General features: G+C 44.9%; 1 protein-coding gene across 2 annotated transcripts; it reads left to right on the forward strand.

The window, feature by feature from the left end:
- Nucleotides 1-116: 116 nt before the first annotated feature.
- LOC137390074 (STE20-related kinase adapter protein alpha-like) lies at nucleotides 117-20,070 on the forward strand. 2 transcript variants are annotated; one of them, XM_068076318.1, is made up of 8 exons: nucleotides 117-261; nucleotides 6,932-6,974; nucleotides 16,700-16,894; nucleotides 17,100-17,332; nucleotides 17,542-17,724; nucleotides 17,911-17,977; nucleotides 18,653-18,813; nucleotides 19,533-20,070. In XM_068076318.1, exons 2-8 carry the CDS (start codon nucleotides 6,939-6,941, stop codon nucleotides 19,732-19,734), a joined length of 1,077 nt encoding a protein of 358 aa, XP_067932419.1. In that variant the 5' UTR covers nucleotides 117-261; nucleotides 6,932-6,938; the 3' UTR covers nucleotides 19,735-20,070. The 2 variants fall into 2 exon arrangements, with proteins under 2 accessions (XP_067932419.1, XP_067932417.1); XM_068076316.1 differs by having other exon boundaries at nucleotides 17,542-17,713; nucleotides 17,873-17,977; nucleotides 19,533-20,058.
- The last annotated feature ends 38 nt before the right edge of the window (nucleotides 20,071-20,108 follow it).

The following is a 20,108-nucleotide window of genomic DNA, read 5'->3' on the forward strand; positions in this document are numbered from 1 at the left end:
AAGAGTATAACTGCTAGCCAATCATAGACTGCGATTTCGCAAGTTGACGAATCATAGCAACCAACTTGTTTAATTCGCTAACGATCTCATTTCTGCGTTTATGAGATGAATTACTGCCGAAGCTAGAGCCTTGTACCAGCGGTGTCTAATGCCTGCAAACCGAAGTGGAACGTGTGGTAAAAAACTAATATGGACTGAGAGAGACTCCGTCGCCACAGTAACCGACTTCTAAGACAGCAATAAACCTTTTGACAAGCAAAGGTTTTGTGAACAAATCTGTTTCCGTTCATGGTTGTTACGTTATTTTAGAGCACATTGCCAATCGTGAATGTAGCAGATGGAGTTGTAGAACTGCGATAATTTCAAACCTGGTGAAAGCTAAAAACCCTTATTGTGAATGTAGTGACACTAAATACTGCAGGATTTTATAGAACTACAATATATTATTCTAGTATTTCTGTTTCATAAACGCTTGATAATGTCAATCATGACAGTGGCTTTTTTGCAACACCTCCATCGAGTTGTTTGAGACCGTATACTTGTTAACAATACGTGTATTGCGCAATAGTTGGCATTGAAATACACTTATAACAGGTTTTTTTAGTATTGAAGGGCATAATTTGGTTTAAAGTTTTATCATAAACAGGTTTAGCAAAATCTAAGGCCTTTAATAGCCCTTTCAGCGTATAAAATTAGGTGCATCGTAATATACAGTACCATATTATATTTGTTGAAGTAGCCATGAATCAATGGTAGGTCACTGACTGGCAGCAGAATGTGGAATTACTGGTGAGTGACTAATATTTTCTATTTGTAAGGAGCCAATCTGATACAATTCGTCATGATTCTTGACTTTATTTTGAGAACGGAAAACGTGAAACGGAATATAAAAATACACAAAATCGTTGTAAGATAATACGAGAGAAAAGATAATTGACTAATCAGATCATAACATGAAATAAACATTAGTCGGTTATTGTTCACTGAGGCATAATGCATTGTTTCTCAACACGCTGCCGTAATGTTTATGCCTGTGTTTTGTGCTAGGTGCTGGTGTTGTATCTTCCCCAATGGCTTCATCAGGATGTTGGCTAGGTTATCGCTACTTGGTATGTACTGATATTCCGCGTCACCACGCTCGCGGATGAAATGATGTTGTACATCTATATGCTTTGTGCAGTTCATCTGACTTGGACGTTTTGTTGTGGGTGCTATAGCATCCTGATTTCCGCAGTAAATGATTGTTTTTGGTGGTTGAGCGATAGAATGTCTTAGTGATACGCAGAATTCATGTAGCTAAATCATCTCCTTCACAGCTTCAGTGAGAGTAATGTATTCAGCCCACATGATGATAGTGCGGCAGTCGGTTGTTTCCTGGTTCTCCAACTAATAGGAGCACTACCGTGTGTGAACATATATCCAGTGGTCGGTCTTTGGGACTCTTTGTCTCCGGCCCAGTCTGAGTCACAATAGCCAGTTAAATTTCTGTGACTTTGTGTAAACGTCAGCTTGTAGTGTTTTGGTTGCTTAGATGTATCAGAACAAGCGTTTCAGTGCCACGAGTTCTGGTTTCCCAGGGTTGTTCAAATATTGGGATAATTTGGAAACTGTCCAACAGATATCTGGTCGAGGGGCCGTCATGAGGTATACAAGACTGCCTATGGCTTCTCTATAGGGATATATCTTCATGTCATCAGTTTCTGTGTTATTGTTAGATAGTAGCTGGATTCCCTTTTCAGCGGGTGTTGCTGCTAGTTTGCAGTTTTCCATTTTGAACTTGTTTGAATTTGAACTACCTCTGTAAGATATGAAAAATATTTCATATCTTTCTTGTATTTCATACGATGTCTAAGAACATAAAATATTGACATGTACATGTCAGTGAAGGGGCAGCACTAAGATCTATCCTGTCGCTTCTATGCCATTGCACTTATGCTGCTTTCTAAGTTTGTGTTAGCAACAGGATTTGAGTGACGACGTAACAATTTGGATTCTACAGAACTCTTCTCAAACTATGAGGTATAAAAGACTGCCTATGGCTTCTCTATAGGGATAATTCTTTGTATCATCAGTTTCTGTGTTATTGTTAGATAGTAACTGGATTCCCTTCTCAGCGGGTGTTGCTGCCGGTTTGCAGTTTTTTATTTTGAACATTCCCAAGATCTCGGTTGTGTACCTCTCTTGGCTCATGTGGTAATGGCCCTTCCCATCAAATGAAAAGTCAATGCCGAGGAACCATTTAAGACTACTTAGGTCATCCATGTGAAATCTCTTGTTCAGAAGCTCCTTTGCATAGTCAATCATTGTTGGTTTGTTGCTCGCAATGATGATGTCGTCGACCCAGAACAAGATCAGAATTTGGTTTCTGTGATCAGCTTTTGTATAGATACATACATGAGTCACTTAAGTTTGGAGTGAATCCATTTGATGTCGGGAATTCTGTCAGAGTCTGATACCAGTTACGGCGGCTTTGTTTCGGGCCGTAGATATATTTTTTCAGATGACAGCTGAGTTTTGTGCCGTCTTGTGTTTTCTCATCATAGCCTTGTGGTTGCTCAAGATAAATCTCTTTGTCTATAGGTGCATTCAGATATGCCCCCTTAACATCCATTTGATCGAGTTCCAGACTTTTATTAGTAGCCTTTTGCAGTAAGGTCCGGATTGATGCAAGTCTTGTGGTAGGTGAGAAAGTTTTTTCATAGTCTATCCCCTGAGTCTGGGATTAGCCTTTGGCCACATATCTGGCCTTATATTTCACTTGGCTAGGAGCTTCACCTTGCTTTAGGGAATAAACCCAACGTCCTTTGGTTTCATTTCTGTTTGTAGGTAAGGTTTTGACTTCCAGGTTTCGTTTTCTTTCAGAGTGTTCACTTCAATGTTCATTGCTTCCTGCCATTTGTCTCTTTCATTAATTAGATATTATGGCTTTTTCATAAGTGTTGGGGACATTGTATATTGCCCTGTACGCATAGTCAATGTTGACTGTTTACTTAACATAGTTGGATAAATATTTTGGTTCGTTTCATTGTCTGTTGGGACGCGTTTTAGAATTTATAAGGTTTTCAGCAGGTTTTTGTGGTGTGGCATCACCCCTTCGTGTGTTATTTCTGCGTTTGTTAGTTTGTTTTGTAGCAGGTTCTTGTGGTATGACATCACTTCTTGGTGTGTCATTTCTGCTCTTTGTTTTTCCATCAGCAGCTCCTTGTGGCATGACATCACCTGTTGGTGTGCCATTTCTGCTGGAATTTGTTTGTTCTGTAAGTTCTTGCAATATGAAATCATTTAGTGTGTCATTTCCGCTGATATTTGTTGGTTCTTCAATTAAATCATCATCCATATTCGAGGCTCCAGTTTTATGGATCTGAAAACTTTTTGAGGTTATGATTGTGTTTCTCTCTATCAACACTCTGTAACTCTGACTTCTTGTGTGTATACCTAAGTAGGTGCCAAGTTGGCCTCGGTCCTGTAACTTCGTTTTGTGACCCTCTGAGTAGTAGGTGTATGGTGAGCCAAATAGGTGAAGTTTCCTCAGGTCTGGTTTCATACGTGTCATCAGTTGAAAAGGGGTTGACCTGGTTCATCTCTGATAACTTCTGTTGCGGATGTATTGGGCATGGCAACGTGTGTAGAGCCACAAGTTCTTAGGGAGGTTTGCATCTTTAATCATCGCTCTTGAGTTTTCCATGATTGTTCACCAGGATCTTTCAACTTTACCATTTTGGTAAGATGAGTATGGGGCTGTAGTAATGTGTTTGATTCCATGTTCTTTCAATGCGGCTGTAAAAGATGCACCAATGTATTCTCCTCCTCCATCTGAATGAAGCTCTTGAATTTTTTCTACTGTTGCAACATCTGTGATGAACTGTTTCAGGGCTGTTGTGGCATCATCTTTGTGACGAAGTGGGTATGTGTGTATCATGCTTGAGAATTCATCCATGAAGTTGATAGCATATCTGTGGCCTTCCTTAGATGTCGGAGATACCGGTCCACAGAGATCTGAATGTACTCTTAGGAGAGGCTTTGCAGCAAGGATATGTTGTTCATCTAGTTTGTGTGGTTGTTTGGTTATCTTTGTTTCTAGGCAGGTGATGCAGGCTTTACGTTATTTTGTGTGATCAGCAATTCTCATGCCATTGGTCACCTCCTGTAGTTTGATTTTGTTTTCAGGATTGGCATGTCCCAAAGTTTAATGTCATTCATCAAGTGTCTTTATTACATAGGCAGAACTCTGTTTCTCACTGTTGTTTGTTTGTAGGAAAAACAGTCTACCTTTGCTTATGATACGGAACTCTGTGTTTCTTGCAACTAAGAAGTTTCTTTCTGGTGAGAATGAGATTTTGGTTTCGCATGCAATGGCTGCACATACTGATAATTAGCTTTGGGGTAAGCTTGGGGTGTAGAGTGCATTGTTGAGGAACATGGTTCTCCCTTGATTCTGCTTGTCTATGATTGTGTATTTGGCGGTCTCACGAGCCTTGATGATCTCATTTGATGAGTGGCCATCGGCCATCTCAATAAAATGCATTGTTGGTCGGAAAGAGTGATCAAAGTCAATGAAAGCTTTTTTGGTGTTTATTACATGGCTTGTTGCGCCACAGTCTACCATGAGTTTGAATGATTCGGAATCCTGGGATGAGGGGTTTGTGATGTTGAATGCATCTATTTTGAATGCAAATGAGTCGTCATCATGTGTTGCGTTGGCAGTATTTGACATGAACTGCTGTTCTCTTTTCTTTCTGTGGCAAACTATCTCCACATGTCCTTTTAGGTGACAGTGCCCACATTTCAGTTTATCTCTAAAGTAGCGTTGAGATGCGTTATGATTTTTTCGCCCATCTGCTTGACAAACTTGTCTTTAAATATTGTGGAATTTTGTTAGTTTCTGGTTTTAAAATGTTCTGGAAGGATTTTGGTTCTTTGGTTGTGTGCTCACAGTCATGGCAGTTGCGTGCTGGCTTCTTCGCTGTCGGTCAAAATTTGTGAGTTTAGCTTTAAATTCAGCGAAAATTTCAGTTTTATCAAGTTGCGTATGTACAACAATGAATGATTGATACGAAAAAGGAAGGCTTATTAAAATCTTGGCTTTCATCAGATTGTCACCGATTGTTCAATTAACTGATTTCAAACTAGTTGCATGATGTTCAGCACGAATTGATGTAGATATCTTGTGATGTCTTCAGCATCAATCATCTCGATGGTAGTTAGTTGTTTATACAGTGTTAGTACGCTTGGTTTTTCAGTGGATATGTAGTGATTACGAAGGCTTTGTAATGCCTTACGACCGCCATTACTAGCATTTCGCATGATAAGTTGTAAAGAGCGTTCGTCTATGTATTGAACTAACTCAGCGTAGGCTCATTTGTTGTGCTTATCAAAGTCTGTATGATTATCTACGTCTTCTTTTGGTAAAATTGACTGATGCACATGTTCACTTTGAGTGTACAGGAAGGAACAGCCAGTGAGCAAGGAACCTGGTTTCCCAAATGTCATAGCAATTCATGTCACCATTGAAATACAGTCTCTGCAGTAGTTCATTTTTACTGGCCCTGGGTCCATAACCTGTTGAGGTAGCCATGAATCAATGGTAGGTCACTGACTGGCAGCAGAGTGTGGAATTACTGGTGAATGACTAATATTTTCTATTTGGAAAGAGCCCTCCTGATACTATTCGTCATGGTTCTTGACTTTATTTTGAGAATGGAAAACGTGAAACGGAATATAAGAATACACGAGATCGTTGTAAGATAATACGAGAAAAAAGATAATTGACCAATCAGATCATAACATGAAATAAACATTAGTCGGTTAGTGTTCACTGGGGCATAATGCATTGTTTCTCACCAATATTATGTCTGTGTTTGCAATATCATCATTGGTTGACCTGAGAGTGCTATTATTGTGCTTATTTGACAATATTTTTTTTTATAAAAAAACATAGTCGGTGATTTTTGAGTTTTACAATAGTAAGTCTGCTGGGTTTGACAGTATAATTTAAAATAAATACTCAAAAACAAAAGATGTTACTAGCTAAATGGGACAAAAATATGTAGCATGAATGTTTACAATAATTGAATAAGCAATGCCAAATCAATACACTTGCAAGACCTTACGTTAGAAAAGCTACTCACTTTACACTCATTTACACACGCACATAAAGAAATCCAATAGTACATTTTTTACTAGATATTTAATAGTATAATCTAACTGTTACGGTTTTTCAAAGCTAACACAAGCGTGTATAAAGTTCCAACTATAGCTTTTGATAGCGTCTGTCTTATACTTGTATTTTAAGGGTGTAAAGTCCTAGTTACTCTTGTTTTTTAACCAAATGTAGTGAGATTTTTGCCCATTTCAATGATCCTGATCCACATTTTTGTACATTACTGCAAATGAGACTGAAAAATTTTAATGTTTTTTCTTTTACTGATCTGAGTAAAAAATACTCTTCCGTATTATTAACCGATATCCCATTCATTCGACATTTTAGAGTGCTTTGCCTTACATGATATTTTCGAAATGGTTGGGAACGAACTAAACAATCGTTTTAGTAGTCATTTTAGCTTAATAAGTGTGTTGAGAACTATTCATTAGATGAAAATAAACAATATGTTGTGATAAAAAATAATGTCGTGTATAGCAATGTTCTGTGTATTGCTGAAAAGCAAATATACTACCAAATTTGACTGCTGCGTTTAATTTTCCTGGATTTTTCATGACACACTGTTCAAAAATAGGTATGTGGTAGTTGCAAATGTTTTGTGTATTGCTTGCCGTTATGCATTCTGTTTAGGCATCGTTAAGGTGTTGATGGTATTCTCTCAGGTCATATCTAACTTTGCAGTGAATGTAGTGTAGAGCGATAGCTGGGGTCTGACAACTAAATAAGTATGGAGATGAGTTTGAGTCATGCTATATATTTGTTGTATTTCAGGATACACATGGAAAAGTTACGATTGAGCTCTGCAGGAGATCGGGTTAGTGGAATGTCATAGAAAGTATTTGAAGTTATTTGAGACGGTTTACTATCTAAAGAGATTCTATCTTGTTTTGATAGCAAGACTGGGTTAATATTGTAAAGGTCTGGCCCCGGTAGCTGAGCCAGCTTTACTTCCCTAGCAAGGCAGTGCAGTCTGAACACTGGGCCTTCCCCTCGTCGGCCTGCCTGACACACCTAGTGGTCGGATCAGGCCGCGGCGGGCTGTCCTCAGTTCAGGCTCACTTGGAAGGCTAGCACGGCCTGCTCTCTGAGACCCTATCTTGGCTAATTTAGGTCCCGGCTAGCTTACTGGAGGGCCTGATCTCCAATGCTATCGCATTTCTGATCAGGTCCGATCGTAACGCAGCCAACCCCTAGCCTTCCTTAGGTGTCTCCCTAAAGCAGTTCGTGCTTGAAGCCAGATCAGTTCTGGCAGAAGGATCCTTATTCAGCCAACCAGGCAGGCATCAAACGCAGACAGTTTGTAAGAATAAGTATATAGTGTATTTAACGTATCTCAGCACATGTACAACTCTGTCTTGACAGTATCAAATCCGTAAGAAGAACCCCAAAGAGTTGGCCTATGCCTTCTCCTTTTATACTATTTGCTCCGCCCACAATTATATAACATTCATTGTTTCACATCAGGCCTGTGAGGCAGGCCCAGACAATAGGCATAATGGGGTGCTAGCAGGCCTGTGAAGCAGGCCCAAAAATGTAGTATTATATAACAGTAGAAATAGAAATAGGTTAAGACATATACAACAGGTTATGGTCAACAGTTAACAGGTTAAGAAATATACATAAGTGACTAGGCATAATGTTAACAGGTTAAGAAATATACATAAGTGACTAGGTTTAGAATAGTCCCGTCCTCCACACACTCCCCCCCAATTGTTCGGCCTGGGGTCAACAATTTACCCGAGGTGGAGTCATAGATGTCTAGCGATATTGGTTTGCACAGTTACGTAAACGCTGTACCTCTTGGTAGCTAGCTCGGGCTAAGCTTTGATATCGCCGGTACTCCTTTTCCTCACGGTCGGCCCGGCGGAGATAGACTTCCCTCTTGTTGGAGTGGTGAGGCTTTTTCTCTCCGCTGGTTGGCCTGAGTACCTTTGTGATTGGTTCCTCCACTATTCCCTCCTTATCCGCCGTGCTGGCATGGATTTCCAATATTGGCTCTTCTTGTTGAGCATCTCCTCGTTTTATCTTTTTCGGAATAGTGTATCCCGAGAGGAAGGATCGACTTGGTTCCTCCCTGCCTTTGGTATCCTGGCGATTTTGTACTCTGACTGTCAGGTTTGGAATATCTGCCCCTGGTTCTGTGGCAATCGTTGGTGTTGTGGTTTCTATTTTTCTCTTTGCCGTCCATCCTTTCCCATCTTTGACCGGCATGCAGGTGCCGAAAGGAGGGCGGTTTTCCCACCCGATGTATTCGCAGAATTCCTGAAAAGACTCTTCGTCCACCTGAAAAACCACGCGCGGGTGATTCTCGATGTCTTCCTCCGTCCGTTGGTGCTTATAGATGGAGAAAAATGAAGAAGAATTCTTCTGGCATTTGCACCAAAATCGCCAGAAGTGTTGTCTGATGTGGCGTCGCACCACCCGGCTTTCTCTATTCTGGAATCCACATAATCGACACTCTCCCTTTTCTTTGTCCTCTGCGGCTTCCATCTTTTTATAGGATTCGGGCGTATACCAAACGTTCCTGGGAGAGTCCTTTTGTTTGGCCGGTTTCTGGCTCCGTGTCGGCTTTTCCTTGGCTGATGTCGTTCCTAGCCGGATCACTCGCACATTTATCTCATCGTCCTGATTTGGTTTGGTCCCTTTATATGCCATTGGTGTGGCCTTTGGATTTGTTGAAGATACGCTGACACGGCGCTCTGGATCTATGCCTGTCTGTGTGGCTGTTGTCCCCGTCTCCTCAAGTATTCCATCAAGCTCCGTGAGTAGTTGCTGCAATTCTTTATCTTCGTACTGGGTACTTCTCGGGTCCATGTGGCTAACGTAGCTGCGAACTGTCTGGGACAGAGAGCAGTCGTGAAATGACGTGTATGCGAATTGGCTAGGAGCAGCATTGTGGTTGACTGAGCGCAATGGCGGCCAGTTTCCGGTGGAGCCCCGTCCTTGACCCGGGTCAGCTGTGTCGCCAGTAGTCACCGGTCCAGATCGTCCCTGGCCGGAAAATCTCTCTCTTTCGGAGATTTCTCCGGCCTCTGCGATCTTCGCCCCTTCGTTCCAGATCGTTCGTCCTTTCTCACTTGTTCTGGTGGTTTGGATCTTTGCAGTCATCGCCCTCTCCAACTCCTCCATAGAGTCTTTCAACGTTCGATATTGTAACTCTCCTTCCTCGTCGAGGACAATGCTTCCTTCTTTAAGCAACTCATCTATGTCCTCCAAACGGCTCCTTAACAACTCGTATCTCTCTCTGGCGGCTGGGCTACTCTTCACCTCTTCTGAGAGTTGGAAGTTTTTCATCTGTTCCCTTTCTCCTGTTCCCGTGTTCTGGCTATTGGTGGTCAATGTTGCCTCTAACTCTTCCATGGAGTCCCTCAACGCTCGGTACTGTAACTCCCCTTCTTTGTCGAGGCTAACGCTCCCCCTTCGAGAAGCTTTTCGATGTCCTCTACTCTTGCTCTCAGTATCTCGTACCTTTCTCTGTTTTCCTGTGTATTTCTAATCTCTTCCGAGTATCGGCACTGTTCTTCATCTTCCTTCTCGGGTTCGACCTGGTGACACACCGCCTGCCCATACCGGATGGGTGGTCTCGTAATTCTTCGGGGCCTCCCATCTCTTCTCAACTCCACGGGTCTGTCGGTTCCAGTGGGCTCCGTCTCCACCTGCGTCTCTCCCCCGGTCGGAACCGGTCTAGAGTTCATGGTGGGGGTCGGTTCTGCCTGTTCAGTCTCTGCAGGTGCCTGTGGTTCTATAGTCGTTTCCTCTTCATGTCCACCCGGTCTGTGAAGATCGAGGGGGGCCATGGGATCGGACTCGACTCCCAGGTCATCCTGTCCTAACTCCGAGGGGTCTGTGCGTCCTGGCGCATTAACGGGCTCCTCTTCAATACTGCTATCCACGGGAAGGGGATGCTCCTCCGTCAGGGCTTCCAGTAGTCGCCTCCGGAACGTTTCCCCCTTACTGGGTGCGGGAAGAGGGTCCCTGTCCCTAGGCTGCAGGGGTGGTTGGAAAGCAGGTTCCCTCGCGTGGAACTCCAGGGTAGGCAACAACTCGATCGGTTCTTCTCTACTTCTCCTATTGCCGGTAGCTCCTCTCGTGTTGGGGCGCCGAGCCGGCTCCCTAGTGACCGGGGCCCTACCATCTGCTTCTGGGCATGCAACATAGGGCTTCAGGCGTTCCTCATTCTGAACGGACACCTGACCCTGCCGTTCTACTTGATAGGTATTATTAGAGTGACGCTTGGTGACCGTGTACGGCCCCACGTATTTGGGTTGGAGTTTGGGGTTTTCACCCCTCCTTCGCCGCTTATTCACCAACAACACCAGATCTCCCACTTCAAACAGGGGCGGCTCTTCCTCATCCTCTACCCTTACTTTCATCTGGCGCTCCCGGAGAATCTCGTGAGTTTCTTCTAGCCGACCGGCCAACTCCAACACGTAGGGCTGGATGGCTTGGTTGTCCGTGGCTACTGGTTCGGATAGCTGGTCGGGCAGACGCAGCTCCCTGCCCATCATCATGAAGTTCGCAGTTTCTCCGGTGGCGGAGTGAGGTGTGGCCCGAAACGCCCTCATGATTTGGGGTAACAACAGGTCCCATTCTGTTGGTCCTCGGCGGAGAAGTAGGGCCCTCAATGAGTCTCCCAGGCTACGGTTGTTTCGCTCTACGATTCCATTTCCTTGAGGGTGGTATGGGGTAGTCCGTGTCTTGGTTACATTCCATAACCTGCACAACTCGCTCATGAGTTTAGATTCAAACTGGGCTCCCTGGTCCGAATGCAACTCCTCCGGCAGGCCAAAGTAGCAGAATACCCTCTCATCCAGGGTCGTGGCCACTACCGGGGCAGTTGCATCCGGAATGGCTATGGCGTCCTGCCATCTTGAGAAGTGATCACTGATCACGAGAATCCACTTGTTCCCCTTCTCAGTCTCTGGCATCGGTCCCACCAGATCCACTGCCAACTTCTGCCAAGGTCGCCCGGCGTAGAGTCGGTGCCGGCTCTTGGTGGCGTGGTTCCCTCCGGTCTTGGCTACCTGGCAGACCTCGCACGTCTTGATCAGGCGACGTATGTCTGCACTTAGACCCGGCCAGTACCAATTTAGTAGGACTCTCTTCGTTGTCTTGTGCACCCCTGCATGGGCCAGCCGATGAGTTTCCCAGATGACCCGGTTTCGGTCTGCTCGGGGGCATAGGGTGCACCATCGAGAGTGGCCGTTCGTTATTAGCCGGATCTCCAGGACACCGTTGGTTGATAGCCGCATTGCTTCTCGCCTTCTGTGTAAGATTCGGAGCTCATTGTTTCCCAATGTCAGTTCTTCCTCCGTCAATTCCTGGTCATTTTTGACAGCCCAGTACATTCGGGCCACGGCCTGGTTCCCTTCCATCTGGCTTTGTACCAATTGACGGAAGTTCCGCTCTCCGGGCAATTTGATTGCGGCCACCTTGTTAGGGTCTTCTTTCATCATAGCTTGCTTACTTGGACCTCCGTCTCTCTCTTCTATGCGGGTGCATTGCCGGCAGTCCTCCGGGCAGGCTTGCCGACTCAAACCATCGGCGTTCCCGTGTTTGGCCCCGGGTCGGTGTTCCAGTTGATAGGTGAACTCCGACAAGATCTCCAACCACCGGGCCACCTGAGCCGACGGTTCCCTTCGTCGGCACAACCATCTCAAGGAGGCATGGTCCGTTCTGAGTAGGAAGCGTTGTCCATATAAATAAGGTCGAAAGTGTTTTACGGCCTTTACCACCGCTAACAGTTCCTTACGAGTGACACAGTAATTCTGTTCTGCGGGGCTGAGCGTTTTACTGTAGTACGCTACTACTGTCTCCCTACCATTCTGGTTCTGAGACAACACCGCCCCCACTCCCACGTTACTAGCATCGGTATCCAAGATATACTGGTTCCCGGGGTTGGGATAACCCAAGACCGGTGCCGTGACCAACCCCCGTCGGAGTGTCTCGAATGCCGCTTGCTCCTCGTTGCCCCACTGCCAGGCTTTCCCTTTTCCTGTCAGAACAGTGAGTGGCTTGGCGATAGTGGCATAGTCCTTCAGATACTGCCGATAGTATCCAGTCGTCCCTAAAAATGCTTGTAACTGTTTCACATTCTGTGGAACTCGCCATTCTGCCACCGCCTTGATCTTCTCCGGGTCAGTGGATACTCCTTGCGGGCTCACCACATGTCCGAGATATCTCACCTTCTCCTGGAGGAGTTCACACTTCGAGGGCTTTAGCTTCAACCTGGCCGTTGCCAGCCTCCGGAAGACTTCTTCCAGGCGAGCCAGGTGTGTTTCAAAATCGGGGGCGATGACGATAATGTCGTCCAGGTAGAGCAAGAGAGTCTTCCAGTGGAGTCCTTGCAACACAGATTCCATCAACCTCTGAAAGGTGGCGGGAGCCGATGTTAGTCCGAACGGCAGCACTTTCCACTTCCATAGCCCACTTCGGGTGGTGAAAGCAGATCTTTCCTGGGCTTCCTGGTCCATTGGCACTTGCCAGTATCCGCTGGTCAGGTCTAGTGTGCTAAAGAATCGACTTCCCGCCAGGGCGTCCAGGCTCTCATCGATTCTTGGGATTGGATAGGCGTCCTGTTGTGTGATGGCATTTAGTTGCCGGTAGTCCACGCAGAACCGCCACCCGCCGTCCTTCTTCCGAACCATCACCACTGGTGAGCTCCAGGCCCCATTGGCAGGTTCGATCAGACCCTTTTCCAATAGGTCGGTCACTTGTCTGTCCGCCTCTGCCTCCTTGAGGGGCCCCAACCTATGGGGAGGTTGTCTAATGGGCCTGGCTCCTTCTATCAGCGGGATACTGTGTTTTACCAGATCGGTCCGCCCCACATCGCCCTCGTACTTACTGAAGACATTCTGGTATTTAGCCAGCAGGGCGGCCAACTTCTGCCTTTCCTGGTCGTGCGAGCAACCCCGGACGGCCTGATCGTAGAGCTCAACTAGATGTTCGGGCACTGCTTCCCCAGCGTATACAGCTGTACACCCTACTCCAGTTACTTCGGTGTTAAAGTCTTTTGGTTCTGTCCAGGGTTCGGCCTGCACATCTTCTGCCCTGATGGCAGTGTACAAGCCTATCACTTGTCCAGCCGCCAATTCGATGGGGTGGTTACTCGGATTTAAGCATTGCACGGCCACGGCGCCCTGGTCTCCGGGCTGATTCAGGCTACGTGCCACCGGAAGGTGCGGGTCGGCTCCCTCTATTACGCCTACGGGTACGTAATTTCGGGCTGATATCCTTCCCGCCACCGTTACTTCAGACAATGGTGGAATGGTGACCTTCTTCCAGGTGTGTACCTTCGACACCATCAGTCTGCCGTATCTATCGGTACAGGAGAGTCTTCTGTCCCCGATGGAGATGACGGGTTGGTCGAAGTCCATGTGACATTGGTGTGAGATCAGGAAGGGCATCCCCAGGATGGCGTCCTCGCTGATTTGGCTCACAATGAAGTTCTCCTCGATCGGTACATCACGGACTCTCCCGGTTAGTCGGATTAGTCCGTAGAATTGGAGCTTACTCCCGTCTGCCATCAGACCGTATCGGTCATTTTCCTCCAGTTGATCTCTAATCCGGGCTGGCATTTGGTCGAACACCTTCTTTGACAACAGGTTCGTATTGCAGCCGGTATCTATGAGAAAGAGCAGGTCCTGTCTCTCCATTTTTCCGGGCAAGAAGTAGCTAGATTTGTGGGGCTTTTCCAAGGCTCCGATTCTTGGTAACTCATTCCTTTCGCAGGTGTCGTTAGGCGCCCCTTTGGAATATCTTTTTCGTGGCAGACGCCAATGCCTGTCCGGTGGTGGACTCTCATTGAGCTGGTCCGCCAGGCTTTCCTCGGGAGCAGCTGGCCTTGTGCTCTCCCCGTACCGGCCTGTCGGACCCGACACCGGACTCAGGCGTTGGCTTGGGTCTCCACCCCGGAACGGGTCGACTTGGTTCGACTCCCGTCCTTCCTCTACTCCTGATCCTGGGGGGCAATAGGCTCGATCCCAGCCCCACCCGTTCCTGGATCTGCGACCCCCTGGTCTCTGGAATTGCTCCACCATAGCTGGTTCCTCTTCCACTTCCGATCTGGGTGGTATAGATCTCTGGAGAAGCTCAGTTCCGGATGAACTGGCTCTCGCTCCCAATCTACCCTGTCCAAATCTCTGGGAAGGATCAGCACTGGCTGGGCCTTTTTCCCCCGACCTAGGTCGTCTTGGTTCCTGGAGGCGTTCGCTCGAGGTTAACTTCTCCTTCTTTCCCGATCTGTGTTTAGGTCTCTCGAGAGCTCCAGCTGGTGCTGGATCGGCTCTCGGTCCCGACCCTTGCGGTCCAGATCTTTTGGGGTAGTTTTTCCCGATTGTACCTTCCTCTAGACTATCGACATCTCCTGATGTCGCTTTTTGTCTAGCTTGCCTTTGGGTTTGGCAAACATACCGCCTCTGGGCCTGTTGGACCTCCTGCGGCGATGCTTGAGGATCCATCTCCATGTCTCCTTCGGCTTCGGCTAGGCCTTCTAAGCTCTGGTAGTGGTTGTAGGTGGGAACCTTCCCTACCGGAGGCCTCTGTGTGATAGCTACCGAATTCGCGGGGTAGAACCAGCCTTCCCGGTCCACCTCCGTCTTCCTTCGGCCTGCCCCTCTCACCTTTTTGTAATTATTGGTTCTTGGCGCCCTATTGCAGCCAGCAGGTTGCCCTACTGCTGCGGGCGGTAGGCGTTTCCCTGGTTCTGTCCCTGGGTGGTGCGGTTACTGGGTTGGTTCTTGGGGCAGTTCCTCCTCCAGTGACCTGTCTGATCACACCCCCAGCATCTCCTTACTCCTTTTTTCCGAGTCACTTGCTGTGGGGGACCTTGTGAGTGACCGACTTGTCTCTTCAGATCGGCCATTTCCTTTTTTAGATCCTCCATCGTGGACAGGAGTAGACCCAACGAGTCAGGGGCAGCACGGACTACTACGGCCTGCTCTACCTCCGCCTGCTCCTCTATGGCCTGCTCGAGCTCGTCCGGCTGGACTGCCCTTACCCCGTATCTCGCTGGATGGTTCTGTCGAATGGTCATCTCGGGCCGTATCTGTAGGTACTCATTCCCTGCTCTCACGGCGGCCTCCAGGGTGGGGGTGGGTACTGCCAAAAGGTGTCTTTGTAGGTATATGTTACCCAAGGACCCGCAGAAGGTATCCACCGCCATCTCCTCCTTCATTCGATCGGACAACTCCTCGAACGCAATGCTTGTAAGTCTTTCTATACGAGCAGCATGCTCGAATAACGTAGTGTGGGTTTCCTTCCTCAGGCCCTGCAGTTCCGACCTTGCCTCCTTGGGGGTCATGCCGAACCTTGCCCGGAGGGTGTTGAACACCGCCTGTAGTGTATGTCCATGCCCACATTCCTTGGCCTGTTCTTTCAGCCTTCCTCGAATGTGTAATAAGGCGGATCTGGCTCCCCAGTCATTGGCGACAGCCACATCATTGAACTGCCTTATGAAGGCCTCCACATCACCGTTCCCATCGTACTCAGGAGCCTGGAATGTCTCTCTGGGTACCGGTGGCTCCGGATTCCTTTGTGCCTCTTGGTTCACAAGCATCCTCTCTAACGCGTTCGTTAATCGCTCTAGACCCTCTAGTCCTTCCCTTTGGGGGACTCCCGGTCGTTCCGCGCTACGAGTGCGTCTTTCCATGATTGTGCCTCGCTAGTTATCTTTTGTGGATTGATTAGATCCCACTGCTGCCACCAGTGTAAAGGTCTGGCCCCGGTAGCTGAGCCAGCTTTACTTCCCTAGCAAGGCAGTGCAGTCTGAACACTGGGCCTTCCCCTCGTCGGCCTGCCTGACACACCTAGTGGTCGGATCAGGCCGCGGCGGGCTGTCCTCAGTTCAGGCTCACTTGGAAGGCTAGCACGGCCTGCTCTCTGAGACCCTATCTTGGCTAATTTAGGTCCCGGCTAGCTTACTGGAGGGCCTGATCTCCAATGCTATCGCATTTCTGATCAGGTCCGATCGTAACGCAGCCAACCCCTAGCCTTCCTTAGGTGTCTCCCTAAAGCAGTTCGTGCTTGAAGCCAGATCAGTTCTGGCAGAAGGATCCTTATTCAGCCAACCAGGCAGGCATCAAACGCAGACAGTTTGTAAGAATAAGTATATAGTGTATTTAACGTATCTCAGCACATGTACAACTCTGTCTTGACAGTATCAAATCCGTAAGAAGAACCCCAAAGAGTTGGCCTATGCCTTCTCCTTTTATACTATTTGCTCCGCCCACAATTATATAACATTCATTGTTTCACATCAGGCCTGTGAGGCAGGCCCAGACAATAGGCATAATGGGGTGCTAGCAGGCCTGTGAAGCAGGCCCAAAAATGTAGTATTATATAACAGTAGAAATAGAAATAGGTTAAGACATATACAACAGGTTATGGTCAACAGTTAACAGGTTAAGAAATATACATAAGTGACTAGGCATAATGTTAACAGGTTAAGAAATATACATAAGTGACTAGGTTTAGAATAGTCCCGTCCTCCACAATATGTATAGAGTGTATTACACTGATCTCTGTTCATGGTTTTTGTAGACTTCCAGTTCTATGGACTCAACAAAATGTTGCTTCTCTACAACTCCTAGTGATTATGAAGTGTACATACAAATGGGCCATGCTTGCAATGGCATGGCTTCAATTTATATTGGTAAACACACGCCTTCCAAACACTTTGTTGCAATTCGTCAAGTACCATTAGATGATTGCTCTATGGACTTAGAGGATCTGCAGGTTGGTCATAAATAAGCATTTGGTGGCATTATTCTATTACAGATACAGTTATAAGTCTGTAGCCCATAAACGTCATTGGGTATTTTTATTCTATGAATATGATGGTTAGGATTGTACTGATTTTTTAGCCATGACTTTTTAGTATTCAAGATTTTATATGATCTTACCACTAAAGCACATGAATTAATCTTCCCTTTGTTTGTAGAATGAAATTGTCATGCATAGAAACTTCAACAATGAGTACATACTCAACTATTTATCAACATTTGTAAGCGAGAGCACTCTGTGGATGGTTATGCCTCTGCAAGGCTATGGCTCTTGCATGGACATGCTACAAGCTCATTTCCGCACAGGTTTGCCCGAACTGGTTATAGCTCTCATCCTAAAGCAAGTCCTACACGCGCTGGTCTACTTGCATGATCGTGGTGTTATACATAGGTATGCATTGATGCGCCAACCTCTTCTGTTCAGTTTATAAATTCTAAAACTGTAGCTAAATTTGATACACATCCTTAGGGTGTGTATCAAAACTTAGATGCATTATTTTTTTTCTCAATCCCAAAATCTTGTACTGATGGTAGATTATACAAATCTGTCATTTTCCTTCCTAATTTTCTTACTCCTACTTCCTAATTGGTCCTACACAGGTCGTTACGGTCCAGCCACATCCTTGTATCAGAGACTGGGAGGGCTGTGATAACTGGACTCCGAAATTGTTACAAATTAGAGAAACGCGGAGAACTGGAAGATAAGTGTTGGCACTTTCCAACTAATTCCAACAAAGCAATTAGCTATTATAGCCCTGAGTTGCTTATGCAGGTACAAACAAAGTTTTTATGTTAATTTTTGGTGTCGCAGCATTTGGAGCAACCGCGACTGTAATTTTTTTTAATTAATTTGTAAGATATAAAAAAATCCAAATCAAACATTTGTGTTATTTTTCTATATATCCTTGACTGTCATGTTCTGTTGCTGTAGGATCTGCATGGTTATGACCAAAGCTCAGATATCTACAGTCTGGGTGTAGTGGCTTGTGAATTGGCCAATGGTCATACACCATTTTCTAACCTCCAAAACTTTGAGGTAGGTTGGAACACTTCATCTATTTGATAAATTTTTATACCAAACTTGTAGTGTGCATCTCTTCATTATCTATGTCTCACTAAAAATTTAGAGTTGCTTCAGCTTACCTTAGCCTTTATCTGCAGTTGTGCATGAACTTATGAACTGAGAACATCACATAGAATCATGCTCATTACTAATAAATTGTTAACATTTATGGTAACAATTTATTAGTAATGAGCATGATGTAATAATTTATGCAACAATGAGTATATTGTTTATTAGTAACAGTTTTACAGACCACCAAAATTGTCCTCTTATGTAATTTTTTGATTATAAAGTTGAACTACTCTATGAATTTTAGTAATCTAATGCTGAAAAATGACAAAAACATGATTTATTCGTTACACTAAATTAAATTTCCAAGTTCGTTTTGGACTTTGAAAAAGTGTAAAAGTGTGAAAAGTATATATATCAACATTTCGGTGGCCATGGATCTAGTTGACCTAAATAATGATGATCTCACATCTACCCTTAAAATATTGGTATTTTGTGTTCATGTATGTTTGGTATTGTATTTTGTTTTTATGGTCTTTATAACATTGTGGATATATTCTGTTGAGTAACCTGTACTCTAGATGACTGAAGTCAATCATAAATGCTCTCAATGCATGTTTATCATTATATCTCTTGCAGATATTGTATGAAAAATTAGACGCAAATATTCCAAGATTATTGGATGCTTCAACGGCAACATTCAATCCACTCACTGAGAATGATCTTTATAGCAAAAGAAGGTTTTCAGTTGAGTTTCATGAGTTTGCAGAGATTTGCTGCATACAGAATCCAAACTCCAGGTTAGCGATTCCTATTGGTCTTTTTCTGATAGTTTTTACCCAAACTACCACTTTGGGCAGAGAGTTTAACACGCTGACTACATTAAATTGACATAGGTTCGTGTTATTAGAGTCACTTTAAGGTTTTTGAGTTTTTACTGGTTCTGGCTAATATTTCTCTTGGTAAATTTGTCAAGTAGCAAGAACTAGTCATGTAGTTAAGCAGTGCAATCGTTGAAGTCTGCTTACGCTACCACATTTATGGTCTTTCATAGCATCCTTCAATGCATCCAAACAGAACTATAAAGGTTTGACCCTTTCAAATAAGCTTGTTTGATGTTTATTCTTCAAAAAACCGGTTTTACAAAGAATCCTCTGAGTGGAAATGGTATTCTTTAAAAAACATAGTAAATGGTCAGCAATAAATAACTGGTAGAGGTTAACATTCACACTAAATATCCTCATCGGTTTGTTGGTTTATGAACCTACTTTGACCTCGGCATGACAATCAACAATAATTCATGAAATATGGCTGACTGTTTGGAGATCTTTCTACTTATTTTCTCAAAAAATAAAAACTCTTGCAAGCAATATTTTTTTATGCACGGAAACGCAGTGACTATGTTGTAGCCAGATGTTTCAGAACATGTCCGATAGGTTTAGCTTTGATTGAATACATGAGTGATGGATATCTTGGTACACCATTTATTTATTTATTAACAAAAAACACTGTTTTACAGGCCTTCAGCTGAAGAACTGCTAAAGCATGAATTTTTCAACCAAACGAAGAAAGTGCCATATGAAGAACTACCTAACATGCTGCAACCTCTTACTCCCCTCACTGACAGCGCGCTTGAGAAATCAGAGAACACTGCTGCTGTTTCTAGTCTGACACACGATCTCGCTAATGCAGGCATAGCCGAATTCACATGGAACTTTTAAATTTTTTGGTCTTTCTACCTTGCCGTGATGTCGATGAAGACAATCTTACCTAAGTCCTTCATTAATTAGCCCCAGGTGATATTCAGATTGTGATAGGATAGTAGTTACTACTTATAAAAAGTTCATTCATCTGATTTCAATGCTTCTCGCTAAAGAAAAGCAGGATTTTAGCATCTTCCATAAGCTTTTTATCAATGACAGTTTTTAGCAATGACGAAATGTGAAGCAGTCTATGATGTCAGTAACCACATTTTTTGACATGCATATAAAGGTGACTTTAAAACAGCACATTGTACAATAACAACAGGGAACAGCATGTTGATAAAGCATTGACGGTAAACTACTACAGTTACATTATACAAATGGATATCTAT

Source organism: Watersipora subatra, chromosome 3 (assembly GCF_963576615.1).
Source record: "Watersipora subatra chromosome 3, tzWatSuba1.1, whole genome shotgun sequence".
NCBI classification, from domain to species: Eukaryota; Metazoa; Bryozoa; class Gymnolaemata; order Cheilostomatida; family Watersiporidae; genus Watersipora; species Watersipora subatra.

Bases quoted from the DNA above. Each gene is read 5' to 3' on its own strand.
- LOC137390074 (XM_068076316.1), top strand. From the start codon at position 6,939: ATGGAAAAGTTACGATTGAGCTCTGCAGGAGATCGG. The intron at 6,975-16,699 runs GTTAGTGGAATG...TGGTTTTTGTAG, and splicing joins TGAGCTCTGCAGGAGATCGG to ACTTCCAGTTCTATGGACTC. The intron at 16,895-17,099 runs GTTGGTCATAAA...CTTTGTTTGTAG, and splicing joins TGGACTTAGAGGATCTGCAG to AATGAAATTGTCATGCATAG.